General features: G+C 42.7%; 1 protein-coding gene across 2 annotated transcripts; it reads left to right on the top strand.

Annotated features, from left to right (window-relative positions):
- Window positions 1–12: 12 nt before the first annotated feature.
- tmed2 (transmembrane p24 trafficking protein 2) lies at window positions 13–27795 on the top strand. Of its 2 annotated transcripts, XM_063074009.1 has the most exons (5): window positions 13–314; window positions 13810–14002; window positions 20640–20660; window positions 21781–21888; window positions 23299–27795. In XM_063074009.1, the coding sequence occupies exons 1-5, from the start codon at window positions 129–131 to the stop codon at window positions 23421–23423; spliced, it is 633 nt and encodes a 210-aa protein (XP_062930079.1). In that variant the 5' UTR covers window positions 13–128; the 3' UTR covers window positions 23424–27795. The 2 variants fall into 2 exon arrangements, with proteins under 2 accessions (XP_062930079.1, XP_062930080.1); XM_063074010.1 differs by lacking the exon at window positions 20640–20660 and having other exon boundaries at window positions 36–314; window positions 23299–27791.

Below are 27795 nucleotides of genomic sequence, written 5' to 3'. Positions count from 1 at the left end.
GACCCGGAGGCGCGCAGGCGCAGTACGCGGACAGAGGGGCCACGCATGCGTGTTGCGGTACGGCGGGGGTGACGTGGCAGTGGCTGAGGCGGGCTCGGCTCTGCTGGCCTCCTCAGCGCGGACTCAAGATGTTGACGCTCGGCGAGTGTTCGGTCCTGTTCGGCCTCCTCACTTACCTGTGCGGCGCCTCCGCGTACTTCGTCAGCATCGATGCGCACGCCGAGGAGTGCTTCTTCGAGAAGGTCACGTCGGGCACCAAGATGGGCTTGATCTTCGAGGTGGCCGAGGGCGGCTTCCTGGACATCGATGTGGAGGTAACGCGAGCGCCCGGCTTCCCTAGGCCGTAGGCCTAGTTAGTGGTAGGAGGGTCAGTCTGCTGTGCCCCCCTTGGGGACGGCGGCTCCTCGGGTAACGTCCCGTGGCTGGAAGGCCCGAGTGTGCGGACCCGGTCTTCCCTCACCAGTGGCCGGGCTCAGGTACATTGGGTTCCCCGCCGTGCTCGCGGTCCTACAGCAGCCAAGCAAATTTGTTCATCATGCTTCTGCAGGAACTTTGTCTTATTACTTCATTCGGCACATGTACAAAATGCTGTTACTAAGGAAAGTAACTTTGATTTTTCTGTAATTTGGTGAAGTTTTGGTGTAACTGGTTTCTAGTTGACAGGTCATCATAGAATAAAGACAAATCCCCTTGTTCCAATCAGTGCAAGGACGAAATTACTTGTTCATAAAGTATCTCCCGTAATTTGTGCGTTACTCGCACTCCGGGTATTGAAGGGTTAAAAGGAAAAGAGACGTGGATCTTGTCAAGCTAATTTGCAGAGGAGTTTTGCAGACCTCTGGGCCCCGCTAAGTTACCCCCCCATCCCCGCCCTCACTTCTCAGCTGTTCCAAGTAAATGTTGTTATTGAAGAACATAAATGTCACCCTATGCAACTCTGAGATTCATTTTCCTGCGGGCATACTCAGCATTTCTGTAAAAAAGTAACTATAACAGAATAAATAAAAGCTCAACCGGAGTGCAGAAGACGACAAACAGTGCAAATGGAAATATAAATAAATAGCAATAAACAACGAGAAGATGGGATAACAAGATAGAGTCCTTAAAGTGAGATAATTGGTTATGGGAGCATCTCAAGGATGGGGCAGGTGAGTACAGTACTGTACCTCCCAGGTCTTGAAGGTAAATGTTTCATTTTGACTTAACCAGACAATAACTGCCTCTGCAAATCTAAATACTCTACAAAACATAAAATGTCTGTAAACTTGTTTTATTTATTATGTAGACTTTCTGGCAAAGAGACCATATGTTATGTTAAACATTCCTTGAATCGTGTATTTGCAACATTTTTATTAACTTGTTAATTGCTGTTATTCAGTATAGTGCAAGTTTATGTTTGTCGATGAGATGGTGGACCTTTGGTTCATTATTTGGGCAATATTGAAGTTTAGTGTCACCGGCATATGGTGCAAAGTCTGTTGTCTTTGCGGAAGCAGTACAATACAAAGCATAATAGGAAAAGTGAATTACATTAAGTATATATGTTATATAGTAAAGTAAATTACAAGTAATAAAGTAATGAGGTAGTGTTCATGGATTCATTGTCCATTCAGAAGGGGAAGAAGCTGTTCCTGATTTGTTCTGTGTGCGCCTTCAGGTTCCTGTACCTCCTCCCTGATGGTAGCAATGGTAAGATGGTAGGTCCTGGGTGGTTGTGGTCCTTCAGGATAGATGCTGCCTTTTTGAGGCGTCACTTCTTGATGTCCTGGATACCATGGAGGCCAATGCATATGATAAAGCTGACTTAAGTTTGCTACTCTCTACAGCTTGCTTCGATCCTGTGCAGTAGCTCCTGCCCCCTCCCCCCATACCAGACAGTGATGCAGCCAGTTAAATGCTCTCCACTGTACAAATGTAGAACTTTGTGAGTGTAGTTGACTCTGCAACTACAACATTGCAGAGGGCACTTGCCAGAAGCGGAAACAAATCTGTTAATTTGAGAGCCCTCTCTTTGCGCCATCTTTTGTTCCCTCTTTTTCCATCAGAATATTAGAGTAGTGTCTAACTTTAGATCAGGGGTTCCCAACCTTTTTTTATGTCATGGACCCACCCCTACTATTAACCAAGTGGTCCGTGGACCCCTGCTCTAGATGATGTATCAAGACCAACGTATCTAAAGTTTGAGTCCTTCAATGTTTGATTACAGAAATGAATACAGATCCACCTGCAACTGGAAAGTGTTTCCACCAGAGTTTATCACAACTCTTTCATAAAATTGGAAAGCTGCGGTCAAAATGCTGACAATTCAGTCTTTAGTAGTAACACTGGTGGAGTGACCACATTGACCCATTATCTGACCATTCCTCATACTCTTTGAATTTCACCCTGCGTTATCAAATACTAATCCAATTCCATTTTAACAGTAGCTGAGCACTCTCCTTTCAATAAGGATTAAAAAAAGATGAAACAGGGAAACAAATTATGTATTTAAATTAAATACAGTACAAATGAAAACACTAACAATCCTTCTGCAGTACAGTTCTAATACTTATCTACAGAGGAATACATCCTCGTCATGTTCTTTTGACTGTTGATGTGCAAAGCCAGCACACACGCACCTAGTGCAGATAATGGACTGCTTTCATACAATGCTTTCAACGATTGTATCTTCCAAATCTTCATTTTCATTGCAACATTCAAGGTGAATGATGATACCTTCAAATTCTTCGTAGTTTCTATCTTATTGAAGTAGTGAAATAGTTTCATTTTCACTCCCAGCTGTTTCTGGCATCTCCAAGCCTGAATGCTTGAAACCACAGTGAGCAAAACGGTTCTGAATTGTCTTGCTGGTTATCTCTCGCCAACTATCAGTGACAAAACTCACTACTTTTTAAGCACATACACACACAATTGACACCACTTAAAAACTGTTTGCTTTAAGCACAGTGTAGTGTCTTAATGGCTACAAAGTGCACATATCTGACGCTAGTTAGAAACTGGCAACAATCTCCTGTTCCAATTAAGTAGCATGGTGTCCCAGATTAACTAAGGGAATCCTGGCTAATTTTTGAATAATTTTTGTTCTTTTAAGAGTTGACCCAAGTAAGTGGCTACCCCAATTAACCGATGGCTAAGTTGACTGGAATCTACTGTATTTCTCAGTCATAAAGTACAGCAGAGAAACTGGTCCTTCAGCCCATCTAGTCCATGCGGAACCATTTAAACTGCCTACTCCCATCAACCTGCACTGGGACCATAGCCCTCCATACCCCTACCATCCATGTGCCTATCCATACTACTCTTAAACGTTGAAGGGATACAGAGTCTCAGGACTCACACCAACATGTCCAAGAACAGTTATTACCCCTCAAACATCAGGTTCCTGAACTAGAGGGAACAATTTCACTTGCCCCATCGCTAAACTGTTCAGTTTATGGACCCACTTCCAAGGATTCATCTCATGTTCAATATTTATTTTGTGTATTTGCACCATTTGTTGTATTTTGCACATTGGTTGTTTCTCTGCATTGTTGGTGCTGTCTTTCATTTATTCTATTGTGCCCACAGGAAAATGAATCTCAGGGTTTTATATGGTGACATGCATGTACTTCAATAATAAATTTACTTTGTACTGTTAAATCCATTTAAAAGGATAAAACAGAACTATACTTGATCTGCAGGGGAACACTTTGCATTTAGTGACCACAGTGCCATTAGTTTCAAAGTAAATATGCAAATAGATTCTAAATTGGAGAAAGGCCAATTCTGATGGCATCAGAAATGATCTGGCAGTTGTGGATTAGAACAGGTTATTTTCTGGCAAAGATGTACTTGGTAAGTGGGAGGCATTGAAAGTGAAGTTTAGAGAGTACAAAGCTTATATGCGCCTGTCAGAATAAAAGTTATTCTGATATGTTAAGAGCAAAAGGGTTGCAAGGGACAAAATTGGTCTTCTGGAAGATCAGAATTGTTATCTATGCATGAGGCCAAAGGAGATAAGGAAGATCTTAAATTACTTTTTCCATCTGTATTTACTCAGTAGACGGACACCGAGTCTTTAGAAGTGATGCAAAATGGCATCAACTTCATGGACAGATTACAGAGGAGGTGGTGCTTGCTATTCTGTGGCAAATTAGGATGGATAAATCCCAGGGCGTAACAAAGTGTTCTGTTATACCCTGTGGGAGGCAAGTGCAGAAAATGCCAGGGCCCTAGCAGAGATATTTAAATTATCTTCAGCGACAGGTGAGGTACCAGAGGATAGCCAATGTTGTTCAGCTATTTATGAAAAACTAAAAATAAACCAAAAAATTTTAGGCCAGTGAGCCTGACGTCAATTGTGGGAAAGTTATTGGAAGGTATTCCAAGGGACCGGATATAGAGGTATTCAGAGAGATATGAACTAATTAAGGGTAGCATGGCTCCATGCGTGGTAAGTCGTGTCTAACCAATCTATAGAATTTTTCAAGGAAGTTACCAGGAAAGCTGACAAAGGAAAGGCAGTGAATGTTGTTCACATGGACTTTAGCATGGCATTTGACAAGATCCTGCATGGGAGGTTGGTCAAGAAGATTCAGTTGCTTAGCGTTCAAGAAGAGTTAGTAAATTGGATTAGACAATGACTTTGTGGAAGAAGCCAGAGAGCGGTGGTAGATGGTTGTCTCTCTGACTGGAGGCCTGTGACTAGTGGAGAGTCTTTGTTCATTTATTTATTCAGAGGTACAGTGTGGGACAGGACCTTCCCACCTAACGAGCTGCATCGTACAGCCACCAACCAGTTCAACCCTAGCCTAATCATATAACCTCAGCCATATTTTCAGTCTCCCTCCTATATGCTGATTTGTCACCATCTTTCTTCGGCCTACAATAGTAGCATCATCAGCAAACTTAAATATGCTGTTGGAACTGTGCTTAGCCACACAGTCATAAGTGTAAAGTGAGTAGAGCAGTGAACTAAGCACACAGCCTTATGGTGCAGCTGTGCTGAGGGAGATTGTGCAGGAGATGCTGTTACCAAGTCAAACTGTCTGGAGTCTGCAAGTAAGGAAATCGAAGATCCAATTGTACAAGAAGGTATTGAGGTCTTGAAACTTGCAGATTAGTTTGATGGAGTGATAGTATTGAATACTGAGTGTACTGAGTAGTTAATAAAGAGCACCTTTGCTGTCCAGATGTTCCAGCATTGGGTGAAGTGCCAATGAGATGGCATCTGCTGTGGATTTGTTCTGCTGATAGGCAAATTGGAACTCCTCAAGCAGGAGTTAATGTTCTATCACCAACCTCTCAAAACACTATCACTGGGGTGAAGTGCTGCTGGACAGTGGTCATTGAGGCAGGTCACCATGCTCTTGAAGTAATTCGATTCAGCAGAGCCGAGGCAAGGAATGATCTGAGCCTTGACTTTAGGGCCAAGCTGAATTGGTAAGGTCAGTTACTGGCTTTATCAAAGGAACAGAGGGCAAGGAATGAACCGAGGATTTGGTGATTTTAGAGCTGGGCCAGATTGAAATGGTCGGTGTCTGCGACACAAGACTTCCCATTTTGGCTTGTTGCTCTGTGCTGGACTGAAGCCTTCTTAATCAGCTGCAATAATGCCTGGCATTGTGAACTTCATTTCTGAATGCTGTTCGCTGTATTTGCATGTTATTTTTCTCTGCATGCTGAATGTTTGATGGTCTTTTGTTTTTAATGGGTTCTATAGGGGATCTTTGTTTTGTGACCCTCTGAAAGGAGACAAATCTCAAGGTTGCATAAAGTATACATACTTAGCTAATGAATGTACTTTGAACGTTCTGTCTACTTGCAGTATTCATCGCTGATGTAGATGACAGAATTTGTCGTTGAAATGTTGGTTAAAATTGAGACTTGTGCCCAACTGGAAGTCTGAGAAAAGTTTCTCTGTGAGAGGGAAAAATTCTCTTTGATTGTCTTAAATGAGCGACTTCTTATTTTAAATTGTGACCCCCTCCCTCCCCTCTTTGAAGTTCCAGATTCTCCCACAGGAGGAATCATCTTCATGTCCAACCTGTAAAGACTCGGGATCTTGTTTCAGTTGAGTTGCCTTTTACACTTGTAAACTTCATTCATTCATTCATAAACACCAGAGATTCTGCAGATACTGGAAATCCAGAGCAGCACACACAAAATGCTCGAGGAACTCCGCAGGTCAGGCAGTATGTATGGAGAGTGCACAGTTGAAGTTTCAGGCCGAGGCCCTTCATCAGGACTCGAAGGGCGGAGGGAGGTGCCATTCGTTCGTTTTGTGCCATGTCATATGACGTGGGTGATCATGGTCTTTCCAAGACCGTGATTGTTCTTGACAAATTTTTCTACAGAAGTGGATGGCCATTTCTTTACAAGATGAGTGACCCCAGCCATTGGAAATACAGGTCCTATGAAACGGTTCGTATGCCAGACTGTCATAAAGTGAATAAGCAATTACCATTTATTAATATGGGAAAATTTTTTGAGCGTTCTCAGACCCAAAAGATAACCTACAAAATCATGCCACATAACACATAAAACCTAAAATAACAGTAACGTATAGTAAAAGCAGGAATAATATGATAAATACACAGCCTATATAAAGTAGAAATACTTTTCTGTAGCACTGTCTAGCGCAGCGAAAATCTCATGGCAGCGCTCTCGGTGGAAGTGCTCTCGGCAGAAACACGGTGGAAGTGCTCTCGGCGGAAACACTCTCTCCAGTAACCTTTTAGCTATGAAGCTGCCAAATCATACCAAATAACACACAAAACTACACAGCCTATATAAAGTAGAAATAATGTATGTACAGTGTAGTTTCACTTACCAGAATCGGGAAGACTTAATTGCCAGTTTCGCCACAGTTAAACACTTGCTTATACGAATAACCACCTTCTGAACTTATTTTCTTCAGTTCAGCTGGGAACTTTTTGGCAGCTTCAGTATCAGCCGCAGCACTGTGTCTGGTAAACGTTAAACTATGAAGCTGTCCTCGCCTCAGAAACTGATCAAACCACCCATGACTACCTTTAAATTCCACTTTCGCAACACTTTCATTACCATCGTCCAGTGCTTTCTGCTTCAGTTTATTAAAAAGACTGACTGATTTCTCTTTAAGTATAAGGAAACTTAATGGAACACCACACTTTGTACACCCATCAATCCACTCAAACATTAGACTTTCCGTTTTATCCATTATTGGATGCTGACTAAGAGAGACGACTTTGCTACGAGCAGAACTAACAGTAACATTGGCAGCTTTCAAAATTCTTTCTCTCTATGTATAAATAGTGCGAATGGTGGACGCAGGCAAGTTCAACGCATGGACAATGTCCTTACTTCATTCACCACGATCAAAATGCTTAATTATGTCTAGTTTTACGCTAAGTGTAACACCCTTATGAACTCTTTTAGGCTTTTCTGATACCGTAGAACTCATCTTGCTAACGGATGCACAAAATAAATCGAGATAAAGCACATGTTTAAGCAATGGCGGCTAGAATGTGGTTCTGGAGGAGGAGCTTGTCTGTTTGGGCGCGTGCTGCCTTTTTTCGTAACAGTGAAAACACCTGTTAGCGAAAACGGGTAACTAATGTAGGTCTTTTGTAACAGCGAGGTGTCATAAAGCGAACGTTTGGAAAACGGGGGCCACCTATACTCTTCAGAGATTGTCTGCCTGGTCTCTGTGGTCACATAACTAAGACTTGGGATACGACCATCCACCACCTGCTCCACGTGACCTTGATTTGCAGGGTTAAACAGTGCTATACCTTTTGCCCAAGGGTAACCTGTAGGCTGGTGGAGCGAAGGAGTACCTTGCGTCTCCTTTGGTAGAGACTCAACTTCACCCCGCCAGCCGTTAATCAGAGGATATTAATCCTACAGGGGCTTATCTACCCCAGTGTTATTCTCCAGACCACTTGGAATACATTTGCATCCTCCCTGTGAATGAGGGTTTCATCCAGGTGCTCCAGTGTCCTCCCGCAGTCCAAAGATGTACGAGTTGGTAGACTAATATAAATTGTCCTATGATTAGGCTAGGGTTAAATAAGAGGGTTTCTAAACGATGTGGATCAGTGGGCCAGAGGACCTGTTCCGCACTGTATCTCTCAAATGTATAAGATAGATGTCAATTTAATTTAGTGTCTCATCCTTTTCACGTGAAGCTATTGAAATTGTTCTCTACTTTGTAGTTTCTCTCATTATTTGCAGTTCTAAGTTTAAAAGCAAATCCTGCAAAGCATTTTTTACATTTCAATCTTGGAGACTGTAAGAACTGAATCCAGCACCCTGGGTTATCTGCAATATTGATCTGCCTTAATCAGTTTCTGAGGTGCTCAGAAATAGGTTCTCCCTTCACTCAACCAGACAATCTACAGTTGTGCTAGAAAGTTGGTGAGCCCTTTGGAATTTTCTCTATTTTGGCATAAATATGACCTAAAATGTGATCAGATCTTCCTGCAAGTCCTAAAACTAGATAGAGAATCGAACTAAATAAATAACAAAAAACATTATACTTGTTTATTGAGAAAAATGATCCAATATTACATGTATTTGTTGGAAAAAGTATGTGAGCCTCCTAGGATTCAAATGGGAAATTAGAGTCAGTTGTGAGTGTGGGAGGCCCTGTCCTATTTAAATGACATAAACCTGAATCTTCACTATCAAAGTCTGATCTTTACCACAGGGTTTTTGGAAGTATGCCATGTCTCAATCAAAGGAGATTTTTGAGGACCTCAGGAAAAAAAAGTTGATGTTCACCAGGCTAGAAAAGGATACAACCCTGTTTCTGAAGAGTTTGGGCTCCACTGGTCTACATTCTGGCAGATGGTATGCAAATAAAGGCAATTCAACACTGTTGCTGCTCTCCCCACAAGTGGTTGACAAACAAAAATCTCTCCCAGGAGCAAGGCATGTGATAATCCAGGAGGTCACAAAGAGCCCTAGGGTGACATCTAAGGAGCTACAGGCCTCCCTTGCATTGGCTAACGTCAGTGTTCATGAGTCTACCATCAGGCAAGCACTGAACAATGGTGTGGATGGTAGGATTGCAAGAAGGCCACTACTCTCCAAGAACATTACTGCCTGTCTAAAATTTGCTAAAGACCAAGTGGATAAGCCAGAAGGCGATTGAAAGAATGTTCTGTGGATGGATGAGTCCAAAACAGAACTTGTTGGCTGAAACGAGAGGCATTATGTTTGGTGAAAAGCAAACATTGCATTCCAGCAGAAGAACTTCATCCCATCTATGCAACATGGCAGTGTCATGGTTTGGGCCTGCTTTGCTGCCCGGGGACCAGGACAGCTTGCCATCATTGATGAAACTATGAATTCTGAATTGCACCAGCAAATTCGACAGGACATCGTACATCCGTGAACTGAAGCTCAAGAGAAAGTGAATCATGCAGTAAGATGACGACCCTAAATGCACTAGTCAGTCTACCAAAGAACGGTTAAAGCAGAAGAACTTCTGTCGTTTGCAATGGCCAAGTTAAAGTCCTGAGCCTATAGAAATGTTGTGGAAGGATCTGAAGCAAGCAGCTCATGCAAGGAAGCTCATCAGCATCCCAGAGTTGAAGCAGTTTTGTAAGAAGGAATGGCCTAAAATTCCTCTTAAGCCAATATGTAGGACTGATCAACAGTTATCAGGAAGATTTGGTTGAAATTATTGCTGTTCAAGGAGATCGCACTGGTTACAAAAAGCCACGGTTCACGTACTACTTCCAACAAATACATGTAGTATTGCATAATTTTTCTCAATGAAAAAGTACAATGTTTTTGTGTTATTTGTTTAATTGGGTTCTCCTTATCTACTTTTTGGACTTGTGTGAAGGTCTGAGAATATTTTAGGTTATACTAAAGCAGAAATAGAGAAAACTAAAGGTCACAAACTTTCTAACACCACTGTACCTTGTTATGGCCATGCAGTGCATTTTATAACACATTTGGTTACTGCTTTACCTTTTACTATCTCACTGCACTGTTTTCCGAATTGTTCTGTATGGGCGATTTTTTTCCCCGTACCTCAGTACATGTGAATTATACGTGGTGCAAAACACTACTACTCACTTCCCCCATTTCCTTAGCTTGCATTGTTTTAATCACAGGAAAACCCAGAGAAAAAATATTCATTACAATCTCCCATTTCCCTTTGTTCTACGCACAGATGGCTCTGCTGAACTTTTGGGGCACCTGTTCTCTTGCTAGCCACCATTTTAATATACTTATAGAATCACACAGGATTTTGCTGCACCTTGCCTGCCCAGTCCTCTTTGCCTTCTTAACTAGAGGCCCAGTACCACTTGTCAGTCAGGGTTCCAGAAACCTGCAAGTCTTGTCCTTCACCTTAACAGGAACGTGCAGTGGTTGTAAAAGCTCTTCATTTTTCCATTGTTCTTTCACCACAGCCTATCGATATTTGTTATCTTTTGAAAGTTACAGAGAATCTGCTTTCACCGCCCTTTCAGATTTTGCATTCTACATCACAGCTGAATGTTACACAAGGAAAAGAACACTCCATCTTTTGCAGAACTATGCATTCTGCAGTTCCTATTATGAAGCCCCTAGGCATTTTAGGCAATATAAGACCATAAGACATAAGAGCAGAATTAAGCCATTTGACCTATCGAGTCTGCTCTGCCATTCAATCCTGGCTGATCCTCTTTCCCCTCCTCAGCCCCACTTCCTGGCTTTCTCCCTGTAACCTTTGTTGCAGTGTCCAATCAAGAACCTATCAATGTCTGCCTTAAGTACACCTAACCACCTGGCCTCTACAACTCCCTGTGGTAAGAAATTCTACAGTTTAACCACACTCTGGCTAAAGAAATTTCTCTGCATCACTGTTTAAATGGCATGATGGTTTATTCAGGCCCTTCTGTCCTGAGGCTGTGCCCTCTTATCCTGGACTTCCCCACCATGGGAAACATCCTTTCTGCATTTACTCTATCCAGGCCTTTCGACATTCGAAAGGTTCCAATGAGTTTCCCCCCCAATCCTTCTAAATTCCAGTGAGTACAGACCCAGAGCCATCAAACGTTCCTCATGGTGATCCTTTTATTCCCGGAATCATCCTTGTGAGCCACCTCTGAACCATCTCCAATGCCAGCGCATCTTTTCTTGGACAAGGTGTACCATACTGTTCACAATACTCCAGGTGAGGCTTCACCACTGCCTTAAAGCCTTAGCATCACATCCCTTCTCTGGTATTCTAGACCTTTTGAAATGAATGCTGACATTGCATTTGCCTTCCTTGCCACTATCTTTAAGGTGTTCTGCACAAGGACTCCCAAATCCCTTTGCAACTTAGATTTTTGGATTTTCTCACCATTTAGAAAATAGTCTGCACATTTATTTCTTCTACCAAAGTGCATGACCATGCATTTTCTAACACTGTATTTCATTTGCCACTTTCTTGTCCAATCTCCTAATCAATGAGTCCTTTTTCCACAGTATTACCTGCCCCTCCACCAATCTTCATATATCTGAAAACTTGGCAACAAAGCTATCTATTCCATCATCTAAATCATTGATATACAGCATAAAAAGAAGAGGTCCCAACACCGACCCCTGCAGAACACCACTAGTCACTGGCAGCCAGTCAGAAAAGAAACTTTTTATTCCCACTCGCTGCCTCCTACCAATCAGCCAATGCTCTAACCATGCCAGCCATTTAGCCCATTGAACCTACTCTGCCATTTGATCATGGCTGATCCATTTTCCCCCTCAGCCCCAATCTCGTGCTTTCTCCCTTTATCCCTTCATGCCCTGACTAATCAAGAGCATATCAACCTTTGTCTTAAAAATAGCCAATGTCTTGGCCACCACAGCTGCCTGTAACAAAGAATTCCACAGATTCACTACTCTCTAGCTGAAGAAATCTCTCTCATCTCTGTTCTAAATGGACATCCCTCTATTCTGAGGCTGTGTCCTCTGGTCGTAGACTCCCCCATCGTGGGAAGCGTTCTCTCCACATCCACTCTAAGTTGTTTAACATTTGATATATTTCAATAGGTCCCTCCCCCATTCTTCTGAAATGCATTGAGTACAGGCCCAGAGCCATTAAACGTTTTTCAAATGATAGCCGTTTCATTCGCAGAATCATTTTTGTAAACTTCTTTTGAACTCTGTCCAATGTCAGCATTTCCTTTCTTAGATGAGGGGCCCAAAACAGTACTTGCCGCATGGATGCTGAAATTACAGCTCAGGGAACTCGGAACGTTAGACTCCACTAGAAATGATGGTGTATTCAGGCCAGTGCACAGCATGCCATGGATTCTGATTAAAGATCTGATAGATCTGTGCCCCACCGCTGGGCTGTAGAGTTTTAGTAAATTCAATCAGTAGCCATGCACGTGCTTGATGGTTTCTCATTCTGTCAGTTTTGTTATCTGTGAGAAAGTGAGTCTGGAGAACTAAATTACTGTATGTCTGGTGATTTGGTTGTTTAATTTAGAGACTCTTCATACTGATCAGATTGTCAGCTTCCCCACAGATGTGCAAGTGAAACTGCTTGTATGTGTGTGTTTACATCACCTTTTCAGTATAACTGTATCATGATTTGGTGGTTGCTCTTTTCTACTCAGTACTTTTCTTTTTATGTTTTAGTTAAGGGCTGTGGTTCCATCTCCACATCTTACGTCAAGTCAGGACCTCTGATTTCAGCCAAGAGACTAAACAGGGATTGGAGATATGCTGTCTGTTTCAAAGTACATTTACTGTCAAAGTATAGAACCTTGAGATTTGTCTCCTTACAGGCAGCCTCAAAGCAAAGAACCTGTTTAAAAAATACCGTCAAACACCCAATGTGCCGGGGGGGGGGGGTTGTTGGTAGACAAATCGTGCAAATAAAAGTAAGCAAATGGCACTGAGAACAAAAGTGAGTCCATGGACACAAAGCCTGGAGCAGGCTTTGGCCTCAGCTCAGAGCAGAGGAAACGCTGCAAAGCAGCGAGCAGAAACTGACCCAAATCTTGCCTCTTGTCCAGACACCCGCCTTTTCAATCCATCTGGCCCAGTGTTTAAATCTTTCAAATATCAGGTAATCCTTGTCGCAATTATATGCTCTGGGCCTGGACCCTGCCACCAAGTTTTGGCCCCTACCCGGCCTTTCTAAATTAGACTGGCACTTAGGTTGATCAAACTTCGCTCTTAGTTTAGGTGGACTGGCCTTGAATTCACCTCTCCTCGCTCTGACTTTGCCTCGATCCCACAAGCTTCGACCCTCAACTCAGTCCTGTCTTCACTTGCCTCTCCATTATTTGCTGTGATCATTTGCCATAAGTTTTATTAGAGAAGGTATTTATTAATAAAGTATTTAGTTGTATTCTTAGTTTTGTTTGCCGCCGGTAAGTAGTCACTGGGCTTCACCAGCACCATCTTAAACCGGTCGAGGGAGAGGGGTGATTACACACTGTTGAAAATGTCATTAATTAGATCTTCTAATACCAATTAGTTACTTCTCGTCATTTCGTCAAAGGCAATGGAGAGTAGGCAGGAAAATGGGGTTGTGGACAAAAAATTTCACGATGTATGCCGGTGATATTAAACCTGATTCCGATTATAAATCATTCATGATGGAATGGTGGAACAGACTTGATGGGATGAATGGCTTAATTCTGCTCCTGGTCTCATGATCCTGTTCACTGTTTAATTAGCTGATTGGGGCAATGACAAATGTGCATGTCTTTATCCACATGGAAACTGCAGATAAAGCTGCTTCAATCTGTTTTATGTCCTTTGGAGTTGTATCAAGTATCTGTCTTCCTTCCATGTACATTTTGACTGTCATACTTGCAAGAACTTCAGTGGTTGTTTTTTTTTTTGCAGATTACGGGACCTGATGGCAAAAATATTTACAAGGGGGACCGTGAGTCCAGTGGGAAGTACACTTTTGCTGCGCACATGGACGGGACGTATAAATTCTGTTTCAGTAACAGAATGTCTACCATGACCCCCAAAATAGTCATGTTCACGATTGACATTGGAGAGGCACCGAAAGGACACGACATGGAAACGGAAGGTGGGATTTCGCAGTTGCTGTAGTAGAGTGGGGCCATTGGATTGGTAACTGGAATGTTGGTAGAGATGGGCAGCGATGGGACAGTACAGGAATAGGCCATTCGGGCCACAATGTTGTGCCAAACCAGCTAGAAAAAACAAATCAAAAACACCAAAGCACTAATCCCTCGTACCTACAAATCCCTCCGTCTTCCTTACGTCCACGTGCCTATCAAAGTATCTCTGAAAAGCCTTTAATTTATTTGCCTCTACCACCAACGTGGGTTTTATAAAGTTGCAACGTTAACTTCTGGCTTTTGAACTCAATTCATTAAACAGGGCCACTGTCACACTGCTGCACACCATTTATTGTTGCAGTATGTCAGATTAACTATTACCATAAGATATTGAAGCAGAGTTGGGCTATTTAGCCCATCGAGTCTGCACTGCCATTTCGTCATGGTCGATGGTGTACAAAGGCTGTTGAAAATCTAATCAAGAAGAAAAGAAAAGCTTACCGAAGATTCAAAAAAACTAGGTAATGATGGAGATCAAGAAGATTATAAGGCTAGCAGGAAGGAGCTTAAGAATGAAATTAGGAGAGCCAGAAGCCTTGGTGAGCAGGATTAAAGAAAACCCCAAGGCATTCTACAAGTATGTGAAGAGCAAGAGGTAAGACGTAAGAGAATAGGACCAATCAAGTGTGATAGTGGAAAAGTGCGTATGGAACCGGAGGAGAGAGCTGAGGTACCTGATGAATACTTTGCTTCAGTATTCACTACAGAGAAGGAACTTGGCGATTGTAGGGATGACTTACAGCAGATTGAAAAGCTTGAGCATATAGACATTAAGAAAGAGGATGTGCTGGAGCTTTTGGAAAGCATCAGGTTGGATAAGTCTCCAGGACCGGACGAGATGTACCCAAGGCTACTGTGGGAGGTGCGGGAGGAGATTGCTGAGCCTGTGGCATTGCATCATCAATGGGGATGGGGGAGGTACCAGAGGATTGGAGGGTTGCAGATACTGTTCCCTTATTCAAGAAAGGGAGTAGAGATAGCCCAGGAAATTATAGACCAGTGAGTCTTACTTCAGTAGTTGGTAAGTTGATGGAGAAGATCCTGAGGGGCAGGATTTATGAACATTTGGAAAGGCATAATATGATTAGGAATGGTCAACATAGCTTTTTCGAAGGCAGGTTGTGCCTTACGAGCCTGATTGAATTTTTTGAGGATGTGACTAAACATATTGATGAAGGTAGAAGAGTAGATGTAGTGTACATCGATTTCAGCAAGGCATTTGATAAGGTACCCCATGCAAGGCTTATTGAGAAAGTGAGGAGGCATGGGGTCCATGAGGACCTTGTTTGTGGATCCAGATTTGTCTTGCCCACAGAAGGCAAAGAGTGGTTGTAGATGGGTCATATTCTGCATGGAAGTCGGTGACTAGTGGTGTGCCTCAGGGATCTGATCTGGGACCCCTTCGTGATTTTTATGAATGACCTGGATGACGAAGTGGAGGGATGGGTTAGTGAATTTGCTGATGACTCAAAGGTTGAGGGTGTTGCAGATAGTGTGGAAAGTTGTCAGAGGTTATAGCAGGGCATTGATAGGATGCAAAACTGGGCTGAGAAGTGGCAGATGGAGTTCAACCCAGATAGGTGTGAGGTGGTTCATTTTAGTTGGTTAAGTATGATGGCAGAATACAGTATTAATGGTAAGACTCTTGGCAGTGTGGAGGATCAGAGGGATCTTGGGGTCGGAGTTCATAGGCACTCAAAGCTGCTGTGCAGGTTGACTCTGTGGTTAAGGTGCATTCCATTGGCCTTCATCAACTGTGGGATTGAGTTTAAGAGCCGAGAGGTAATGTAACAGTTGTACAGGACCCTGGTCAGACCCCACTTGAAGTACTGTACTCAGTTCTGGTCACCTCACTACAGGAAGAATATGGAAACTATAGAAAGGGTGCAGAAGAGATTTACAAGGATGCTGCCTGGATTGGGGAGCATGCCTTATGAGAATAGGTTGAGGGAACTTGGCCTTTTCTCCTTGGAGTGACAGAGGATGAGAGGTGACCTGAAAGAGGTGTATAAGATGATGAGGGGTATTGTTCGTGTGGATAGTCAGAGGCTTTCTTCCCAGGGCTGAAAAGGCTGTCACAAGATAGGACACAGTTTTAAGGTGCTTGGATAGAGGAACAGAGGAGATGTCAGGGGTAAGTTTTTTTTTTACACAGAGAGTGGTGAGTGTGTGGAATGGGCTGCCAGTGATGGTGGTGGAGGTGGATATGATAGGGTTTTTTAAGAGACTCCTCAATAGGTACATGGAACTTAGAAAAATAGAGGACTATGGGTAACCTGGGTTAAGTTCTAAAGTAAGATGTTCGGCACAGCATTGTGGGTCAAAGGCCTGTATTGTGCTGTAGTTTTTCTATGTTTCTGTGATCCAATTTTCCTCCCAGCCTCAGTCTTCTACCTTCCCCCGTGTCCCTTCATGCCCTGACCAGTCACGAACCTATCAACCTCTGCCATAAATATACACGCAGACTTGGCCTCCACAGCTACTATGTCTAAGCCCTTCTGTAGCCTCTCTACTTCCTTAAAATTACTTGCCCCTCCACCTGTCTTCATATCATCTGCAAACTTTGCAACAAAGCCATCAACTCCATCGTCCAAATCATTGATGTATAAGGTAAACTTAAAAAGATTCTGTCCCAACACAGACCCCTGTGGAACACTACCAGTCACCCGCATCCAGCCAGAAAAGACTCCCTTTATTCCAACTCTTTGTCTCCTGCTTTATCCATGCTAGAATCTTTCCTCTTAATACCAAGGGCTTGTAGCTTGTTATGCAGCCTCGTGTGTGGCACCTTGACAAAGGCCTTCTGAAATTCCACGTACATGTCAACCAATTCTCCTTTATCTATCCTGCTTGTTGTTGTTTCAGATAATTCCATCAGATTTATCAGGTAAGGTTTTCCCTTGAGGAAACTATGCTAACTACAGCCTGCCTTATCTTGTGCCTCCAAGTACCCTGAGGCCTCGTCCTTGAGACTGACTCCAACAACTTCCCAACCACTGAGGTCAGAGTAACTGGCCCTCTTCTGCCCCTCTCCCTTCTTGAAGAGTGGAGTGACATTTGCAATTTTCCAGTCTTCTGGAACCATTCCAGAATTTAGTGATTGTTGAAAGATCATTACTAGTGCCTCTACAATCTCTTTAGCCACCTCTTTCAGAACCCTGGGGTGTATACCAACATGCCCAGCTGATTTACCTACCTTCAGATTTTCCCTAGTTACGGTAGCTTCACACACTTCATGACACCTGGCACCTGGAACTTCCACCAACATGCTAGTGTCTTCCACAGCAAAGACTTATACTTGTTCAGTTCATCCACTATTTCCTTGTCCCCCCATTTTGCCCTGATTTTCTGCCCGAATTCAGTTGCATTTTGCAGCAAATGAATATTTTCATTGTTAGAACAGGCCAGAAGGGGAAGAGCTCAGTGACCGGTGGCCAGTTGCTGACCAATCCCATCACCTCAGGGGCTGCAGGGTCGTTGTGGGTGGTGAAAATCCTGCCCTGGCCCCTTCTCCTTGGTGTCTAAGACCTGGGGTTCACCTATGTAAGTTATAGGCACATGAACAGGCCATTCAACTCAACCAATCTGTTTACGTGTCTCTCAACTGCTTCCTGTTGCTATTTGATGTTCTTTGATATTTGGAGGGTTTAACAGGAAAATGTGGATTGTGCAGAGTTATATCTGAAGTACCATGTAAAGGCTGTTTGGCTTTGCTTTTGTTGTTTGGGTAGTGGGATAGTTTCAGAATTTCTTTACCCTAAACCAAGGTTCTTAGTTGCAAGGCAGGAAATTATTCTGAAGGAACTGATGTGTTTTGAATTTCACTTTCTGTCCGGTTGCTGCTGTTTCCGTGTTTGTCTTTTCTACCCCAATGGTACAGCAGGCAGGGACCATGTGGGTCAGAGTCGCAGAAAAACATGGGTCAAGGTCGCATACAGCAATTGGTCAGAGTCACAAAAAGGCGTGGGCCGCATGCAGACCTCTTGCTAAAGGGTATTTGTGCACCAGTTGGGGTCTTGTCACAGTAGACACCTTTGTTTCTGGTGATCTGTTTTAAAGAACAGAATGTTTTTGTTGAAGTGTAACAATGAAGTTTGTGTTTCTGCAATTCTAGTTATGTGGCTAGGCGCCTGCGTTTGTGTATGGAAGATTGTTCAGTGTGAGCTCCAGTGGTCTGAGAGAGATTCAAGTATCAAGGGTTGTAATGAACAATAACTAACGTAAGACTCATTGGGTAAATTGTAATTTATTGTGCAGTTATTCTTTGCCCAATTGATTCACCAAAAATCTTAGGATATGATTTAAGGTGTATAGGAGTAGAAAAAAATGGCTTAGTCCTGGCTAAAGATTCAGAGGATTCGTAGTGTAAGATTTCCCTTGTGTGTGTCTGGGCTTCAGAGAGATGAAAGATGTTTAATTACCTGCTGCTGCATACAAGAGGTCTGATTTAATCCGAGAAACCTATTTTTAGAGTGGCCTTTACCATTTGATTGGAATCTTATCCCAGTTTGGTGATGCAATAGTTGAAGTGATGGGTCTGATCTCTCTCTTGTCACTTGGGATTAAATGTTGAAAAGAAGGGATTGTTCGGGTTCTGGTTGAGAGTTTTAAATCTTCACTGACACGTGAGGTCCTAGATGTCTGGAGGACAGCAAATATGGTTCCTCTTCTCAATGCAGGCAGCAAAGAAAAGCCTGGCAACCACAGGGTTTTCCCTGTGAGTGTAACATCAGTATTAGGGAAACATTCTGAGGGAGAGGATTAATGATCGCCTGGAAAGTCGGGGACTGACCAGAGACAATTAACGTGGCAGTGACTGCCCGTGGGCTGCCAGTCTGACTTTGCCTGGTACATTCTTGAGAGCACAGATGTGATTTACATGGATTTCAGTAAAGCTTTCGACAAGGTTTCACTTGGGAGACTGGGCCAAACTGTTGGGGTTCTTAGGGAGCCTCAGCAGGCCGGGGAATTGGATCCAAAATTGCCCTGGCAGTCGGATACTGAGGCTGATTCATGGTTGTTTGATGTCATTTCCAATACGCATTTGTAACGGAGAAAAAATAACTGTTACTCTGGATCCAAATCAGCATAAAAAAACACAGTAGTATAAAAAGTAGAATAATTAAGAAAAATACCACAATAAATATAAATACATAAGATGGCTTATAGACTGACTGTCCATAAAGTGAGACTAGGCACAGGTGTCTGTACCTTAGGTGACTCTGACAGGAAGTGAAAGTAGTGGTGGTTTGGGGTGTGGAGGGGTGGGTTAGTGTGTCTGATGGTACTGTGGTGGCGTTTCACAGACAGCAGTGCTGGCAGCCTTCTTTAGAACAAATGTAAGTGACTTGGATGTGGATGTAGGTGGCGTGATCAGCAAGTTCGCAGATCAGTGAAGTTAATGTTGTGGAGGGTAGTGTTCAGTTCCTGGGTGTTGGTGGAATGGGCTGAGAAATGGTGATGTTCTATGGGTGTATTATTGAGGTTGGAACATGTATCAATGGTAATCACCTTGGGAGTATTGAGGAATAAAGGGCCAGTCTAAATGTCAGTGAAGGGGGTGCTGCAGGTAGATAACATAGTTAAAAATCATAGAACAGCAGATTCTGCAGATGCTGGCACCCTCATCCAGCCCTCTGCCTTTTTCACCTATCACCTCCCTCTGGTGCCCCTCCTCCTTCCCTTTCTCCCTATCAAATGCCTCCTTCTCAAGCCCTTTGCCTTTTCCACCTATCATCCTCTCAGCTTCTCACTTCATACCCCCACCCAGCTTCCCCTCACCTCTTCTAACCGGAAGGTAATGGTGAGGGTTAAATTTTCAGCCAGAGAGTGGAATGCATCCTGGGAAACAGGTAGAAACAGTTGCCTAAAGCATTTAGGAGGTGTTTAGATAAACTAGTGAAGGCTGTGATCTCAGTGCTGGAGGATGAGGGTTAATATGAATGGGTCAGTATGTTGGTGAAGGGCTGAGTGTCCTCTATCCATGACTAACATCGATGAGTTTATAGCTCTTGGTGCTAAAGCAAGCCAGTGTGTGCCTATTAAATGTTGCCTTGATAGAGTGGGTGTGGAGAAGATGTTTCCTAAAGTGTGAGGAGTCTAAGACTGGAGGATACAGCCTCAGAATAGAGGGAGTCCATTTAGAACAGAAACGAGGAGGAATTTCTTAAAGCCAGATTGTGGTGTATCTGTGGAATTCATTACCACAGGCAGCTTTGGTGGATTCTTGATTAGTCAGGGCATGAAGAGATACGAGGAAAAGGCAGGAGATTGTGGCTGAAAGGGAAATGGATCAGCCATGATGAAATGGCAAAGCAGACTCAACGGGCCAATTCTGCTCCTATATATTATCTTATAGTCTTTAGCAGCTGTTTGTAAACATTCCTCAGGCATTTTCACTTTGGTGCCTGTGTCTACGTACATCTGCCAGTGCAAATGTTGAACTGCATAAGGCTACATTTCTGAAAGCCGAGGACACACATATAATATCAGGACATTGAATTCATTGCCCTGTTTTGCTTTCTGTTTCTTTACTTTGGAGTTGTATTTATCCCTTGTCCTTCTGTTTACCTTTCCCTTCAGGTGATGGGAATACTTGGGATGGTATGTCAACTTAATGTTTTTAATGCACCTCTTTGCTGTCTTTTTTTCTCTGTATACAATTCCCTAATTCTTGGCTGATGCAACTGGCTTGTGGAATCTCCATTTACATTTGGGAATGAACTCTTTCCCTCTGGATTACAGGAATCGTTGTGGCATTTCCCAGTGTTGTGTGTTGGCTGTGTGTGCTAACGATACTAACTCAGTGATAAGGTGTGAAAATGGGCAAGGCGACTGATGGTTTGGAAGCTTTTGGCAGCAGAACTACAAAGAATCAGTTGTAATAATGTCCTTAATCACAGCTAAAATCCTTGTAGCTATGACAGATTCACTGTGGACATTTTGGGTCACACACTTTGATTTACTTTGATTTTTTTACTTTTTGGCATGAATTTGGCAATCATGGTCTTTCCATGACCATGATTGTTCTTGGCAAATGTTTCTACAGAAGTGGTTTGCCATTGCTGCATTCTTTGGCAGTGCCTTTCCAAGACGGATGACCCCAGCCATTATCAATGGTCACATAATCAGGACTTGTGACATGCACTAGCTACTCATAAGACCATCCACCTCCTGCTCTGTGGCTTCACGTGACCCTGATCGGGCGGCTAAGCAGGTGCTACACCTTGCCCAAGGGTGACCTGCAGGCTAGCGGAGGGGAGGAGTGCCTTACATCTCCTTTGGTAGAGATGTATCTCCACCCTGACACTCATTTTTGCCTTTTCATTAACGTGCATTTACTGCAGTCTTTTTACCATGATAATATTTTGCTTATTATTTTTTTAAAATCGTGACCATGTGATGAATGTCAGTATTGAGCAGCAAAGATTTGCCACTGTAAGTCTGTTATTTTTTATAGCTATTTTTATCGTACCACAGAATTGAATCTTGTTCACCATTTGATAAACCTATTCTTCTTTCCAACATTCTCTCAAACTTTTTATATTTTACAAGTTGTGGAAGTCTTTTCCCAAATTGGGTTTTGCTTGTTGTGTTTGAGGTAACATCTGCACGCTGTGGAGCTTTGGAAGGTTGCCTGTTTGCTGCGAGGAATGGCTTTAATAGACCAGAGGGTAACAGCAGGATATGGGAGGTCTCATGTTGATCTTGTTTCTCGCTAAAGCTCACCAGAACAAGTTGGAAGAAATGATCAATGAGCTGGCTGTGGCCATGACGGCGGTGAAGCACGAGCAGGAGTACATGGAAGTGCGCGAGCGGATTCACAGAGCAAGTAAGTGCATCTCTGCTTTAGTGCGTTGCTTAGTGTTAACCTTGTTTCTGGGCTAGTTAATGATTTCCCAGAGGCTGATCCTACCTGACCCTTAGTGGAAGGTTTGCTATACAAATGGCTACGCTATCGAGCTCGAACATTTATTATTGCCCAGGGTGTCGGAGTTCAATACCGCCGTCCTTTGTACGTGCCCTCTAGTGCGTGCTCTGGTTTCCTCCCACAGCCCAAAGAAGTAATGGTTAGTATGTTAGTTGGTCATTGTAAATTGTCCTGTGATTAGGCTGGGGTTAAACCGGTAGTTCGTTGGGCGGTGCAGCTCGATGAACCAGAAGGGCCTGTTCCATGCTTTATCTCTAAAATGTAAAAAGAAACTATCATCTGTGTAAGCAGAGTTTTAGGAATACAAAATGCTGGAGGAACTTGGCAGGTCAGGCAGCATCTATGGAGAAGAATAAACAGTTGACATTCTGGGCTGAGACCCTTCTTCAGGACTACAAAGGAAGGGGGCAAAAGCCAGAATAAGAAGGTGGGAGGAGGACAAGCTAGAAAGTGATAGGTGAGACTGTGAGGGGGAAGGTGGGTGGGAGAGAGGGAATGGAGTGAGAAGCTGGGAGGTGATGAGTGGAAGAGGTAAAGGGCTGAAGGAGGAGGAGGAATCTGATAGAAGGGAGCAGACCATGGGAGAAGAGAAGGAGGGGCGGCACCAGAGAGACTGATAAATGTGGTTTCCTAATGTGGCTTGTTGGGTATAAACCAAAATACTGTATTGCTGGTTCAGTGTCCGGGGCAGAAGAATGCAAGAGGAGGAATAGCAGTTTACAAGGTCCCACCAGTGCCATCGTCTCTGACTTCACTTTCTTGACTGATCCCATGATTTATGATTTCCTCTGGTCTATCATTTGCTAGTTTGTCCCCTTAACTGTCATCATGTTGGTGTAATTCCTCCCGTCTGTCTCCATTGGAATATGGCAGCAGAATAAAATCTGGTCGCAGCACTAGCTGCTGTGCAATGGATTACAAAGAATGAAAACACTTCTGGTGTGAAGGGAGAGGGGTATTCATGATTCCTGAATTGTGGATATATCAATATGATCTGATAGTGATTTAAAACCCAGTTTGGTAGTTTGTTTTATTGTGGTTTACTTAAGGAAGGATCTGCTGACGTTGGGAAGAGTTCAAAGAATGTTGACGACAATTATTCCGGGATTGAAAGGCTTGTCATCTGAGGAGTGTTTGGTTCTGGGGCGTACTGGAACTCAAAAGATTTCGGGGTGGCCTCATTGAAACCTATCAGATGTTGAAAAGCCTCGATAGAGTGGATGTGGAGAGGATGTTTTCTCGATGGTGGGAGAGTCTCATAGTTTTATGGTCTTAACTTGCTCAATGCTGTTTGTTCTGTTTCCTGCACAGTCAACGACAACACAAACAGCAGAGTGGTGCTCTGGTCATTCTTCGAAGCTCTGGTACTAGTTGCTATGACGCTTGGACAGATCTACTATCTGAAGAGATTTTTTGAAGTCCGAAGGGTGGTCTAACCACGTGCAGACATTCAGCATGGAAGAAACAGTTTGAAAAGTATCTGGTCACAACCGCTTTTATTACGTTGTCACTTGACTGAAACCCTTTTGCGCACTGTTAATGATCTTTTACTGCTGTTTATATTAACACCCTTTGAAGTATGTTGGGAGTCTGTGGGTTTAACAGAATTTTGTAGAGGCCAGGAGTTACATTGTAGGAGACTTTTGATGCTCCAATCAATTCAGATCCTGAAAAATCAAAACAAATTCCTTCTAAGTACGCTTTAATTTGCTTCGCTGGAATTGGTAACATTACTGATGGGCTTAAAAAGCAAAGGCATTAGGTACATGAGTTACTGATTGAGATGTGACTAGTGTGCGTACACCTTAAAACTCATTCAGTTTTCTACAATTTATTTTCAGTTACAGTTTATCATCTTGTTTCGAGGACATAGTTTTACATTTGACAGCAATCTAGGGGCAGCACTGTCAAATTGCTTCACAGTGCCACAACTGTACAGAAAATCTTTACTCTAGATCAGTTTATACCTTAGAAAAGATCGTAAATCCCTTTTACTGTTTTGGAAATCATTTTTGTGTAAGTTTCCTTTTGGAAGATTATTGGTCCTTGTAAAGTGGTTGTATATTTGACGCTCTCTGGAAATTTACAGTTGGTTCAGTAGCTGAACTGTAGGTTTTTTTGTATACTGTACAGCCACTTCAATCATGTCTCTTGTAGTCTTTCTTTGTCATTTCATTCTGTTTTTCACCACTGAAACCAAATTTGCTGCTGGGAGTATGAGGTTATGAGTGTAGATTATAAACATCCACTTTAATTGCTTTGCGGTAATTGGAAACATTGGGTTAAATTGGAAACACAGGAAAACATTAGGAATATGAGCTACTGTGACTATAGAATGAATAAGTTTAATATGCTTGGTCTTTTGAAACATCTCTTCAACAATTTTCTGCAAGTTATTTCAGGTTAAAGGTTTACCTTTTTGTTTTTGACGTCGCGGTTTAACTTTCTCTCAGTAAGCTAAGACAACCCAATCCACCACCTGGACAGTTCACTGTCGGGCTTACTTACATTAACTAAAGAGAATGTTACCAGATTCCAGAAGTGTTGCAATTTAACATGATCACTGGTGGGTTGTACAGTGACCCGATTCCATTGATGACCTCTGACCTAGCAGACAGATTGTCCGACTTTGGTTGTGATATGCACTGTTTGTTTTGCTGTCTTGTTTCGCTGTTCGGAATAATTGGCTGGGGTTCTCCCTGCCCTCTTCATTAACTGTACTCCTTGCCCAGCTATGATGAAATTCCCCAGAGCAGTGAAGAGATTTTGGGGAAGGGTAACATTTATAACAATAAAATGCTATAACAGTGGCACAGATATTAAAATATTTCATGCTAGAGTTTTCAGTGGAATATTACTATCTAAATTGCCAGTCAGAGCTGTTCATGTTCAGTCTTGGCACGTCTGCACATCCTCTGTGACTGGGTACGTTACTGTACAAATGGACCCTGTCTGTGCAGCCTTATTTTGTCCAGGATACTTGGGCAATACCTTGGAATTGGACTGGATTTTCTGCCTATGAAGACTTATGATTGAAAATGCTTGTGAGATTGTGAAACTTTCAAAAGATCGGGTTTATAAAACTTAATCTTAAAGGAAATGCTGCTGTGTCTGCTAATTCTTTTCCAGTGTCTTTTAACTCACTGATGTGACTGATGTAAATTAAAGTTTGAATGTCTCCAATGAAATAGCCACATGCTAATGTATAGTTAATACTACATTTGCTTTTAAACCTCCAGGGGAGGCTGTGGAGTTTTCGGTGTTTGTTTTCTGTTCTTTGTGAATGTGAGGGACTTGTACTTGTTTGGTTTCTAGATTCCAATCTATATAAAAGTACTTGGTAAATCTTGTGGCCATGTTCTTTGACGATTTACAGTGTTCATTATCAGGTATCCGTTTGTATGAGCCAAATGTAATTTTTAAGAACAAAGAGGCAGGCCTGCTTTAAATACTGACAGGGCAGACATCTAGTCCCGTCCTTCACCCTTCCGCTGAGCGACTCTAGACTCATGCATGATTTAAATCAATATTAACATGTTTGCTGAAAGTGTTTTAATTTATCAGTGGTATCATTGGATTGATAACCTGATTAAACAGTCGGCAACTCGGTAGCACTTTCCCAGTGTTTCATTGGTTAGCTCTATCTCAGAGTGCGAAGAATGAGGCGACAAATACAGAAAAATGACACTAAAATGGTGAGGGGCTACACACCAAAGGGAGGTTTTGGTCTTGATAAGAAGTTTCAGATGTTCACTGCCATCTCTGTAGATCGGGGTCTTCAGACCCTTTGGTTGATGGTTGGAGTCCATGGCGGAAGAGACCATGATTGATGCAGTAAGCGAATTGGTTAGTGCAATTGTAGTTAATAGTAGAGTCCGTGGTAAGTTTGTATGATCGGCTCCACAAAGTTCCTGTGATGCGGCAGTTTGAAGCTCTCTCACAGTCATTGGCTTATAATGGCCGCATGACTGAATTGAATTTCGTCCTCTATGTTGTTGATTTCCACAAAGTGCACAAGCCTGCCTTTTTGATTTGTTTTAAAGGTCCAACCAAGATGGCAAAACATCGTCCATTTCCCTTGTTTCACCAGAATTATCTGGGCTACAGCTGTTTCAGAATTTGATTTTCAGGCCCTCTTTCCAACAATCTTTGTAGCAGACAGAAGCAAGCAGCATTTAATACCGGAAAGAGTTTCTGCTGTGTAACTTGTCAGTGCCAGTATCTGAGGTCAGTGATGGAACTCCATTTGCCTCTGCCATTGAGATGCATGTAATCAGAGTCAGCTTCTTGAGAATCTGTGGCTGCTCACATTTGATTACCCAAACAACATATTGTTCAGTGTCAATGTAGTCTGAATGTTTGATGGTTCGTTTGGGAAACACTATTGCAGCTTGAGGTAGTCTGGAGTTCAGAGTTCAATTCTGGCACTGTTCTCTGTACGTCCTCTGTGCAATGTGTGGGGTTTCCTCCCACAGTCCAAAGACGTACTGAGTAGGTTAATCGGTCATTGTAAATTGCCCCTGATTAGGTTAGGGTTAAATTGGGGACAGTGCAAAATAAATGGGAAATGGCTAATAAACCGTTTTCCTTATAACATTTTATTTAATCTCTGTCCTGACACATTGATTCGTACCAACCACAAGCCTGGTTGTCTGTCTGAATAATCCTACTACTCCTTGTAGGACAAGCATATACCATTAATTCACATGGTGTAGTGTGAAGGAAAGATATGCATTTATGCAGTACCATCCACCTTCTGCCCCAACGTACACAGCTAATGAAATCACTTAAATGTTAGAGATGCAGCAACTGGATTATGTTCTGTGGCTCCAGAGATGGCAGCGTCACCATGGCTATACGACCAGCTTTCTGACATTGGTTAAAAGAGTAAATATTCCTGTAGCATGAGGTAGAGTGCTCTTGGCTTAGAATGAGAGATTGCTGGGGATTTTATAGAATTGTGTGAAGTTGCTGGAGAGACTTGCCTGACCACTGAACCAAGTTGATCTGTAGTTCAGGGATTGAAGCTAACAGTGTGTGCTGTTTGCTTGTTATTGAAGCATTGACTTGTGGATCACCGTGTAATGTCTGAAAATTTAAATGCAGATGCATGTTTAACCCTTGCAAGCAGCAAATGTATATGCAAGAGCAGGGGTTCCCAACCTTTTTTATGCTGTGGACCAATACCATTAAGCAAGGGGTCTGTGGACCCCAGGTTGGGAACCCCTGTGCTGGAGGGTTACCTTCTGAAACCTGTGTTTAAAACAAAATACCTGTTGAAATTTAGCCCACTGAGACATTTATCCAATGCATCTCAGTTTACTGTTTCCCTTCTATACGACTGGGATCCTTTTTACAGATCAGGTTTTGTACAGCTGAAATGAAGCAGACCTGGACCAGTTACTTTTTTGTAATAAAAACTGGAATTTAAAACAAATATCTAGATAATTTCTTGATTTTACTTACTTGCAATTGTCTACAATAGTTTCATGCTATTCAATCTTTCTTCCATCTTTATTTCACTCTGGTTCTTATGGTGCTTCAGTCAGAGCTCCCACAACGTCAGCCTGTGCTGGATGTTGTAGGAAGTTTCTGCCCACTATGTTTCCAAAGGGCTGTATTTAAGTGTTGACTCAAATGTGCCTTCCAATTTTGGTTATTTTTTTGTTTAATAATAAACAGAAGAAGTTCTGCAGATGTTGGAAATTCAGAGTAACACACAAAATACCGAAGGAACTCAGCAGGTCTGGCAGCATCCATGGAAATGACGTTCGACGTTTCGGGCTGAGACTCTTTGTCAGGACTGGA

This window comes from Mobula hypostoma, chromosome 21, assembly GCF_963921235.1.
Source record: "Mobula hypostoma chromosome 21, sMobHyp1.1, whole genome shotgun sequence".
Taxonomy (NCBI): Eukaryota; Metazoa; Chordata; class Chondrichthyes; order Myliobatiformes; family Myliobatidae; genus Mobula; species Mobula hypostoma.
This window is presented reverse-complemented; position numbering and strand designations above follow the sequence as displayed.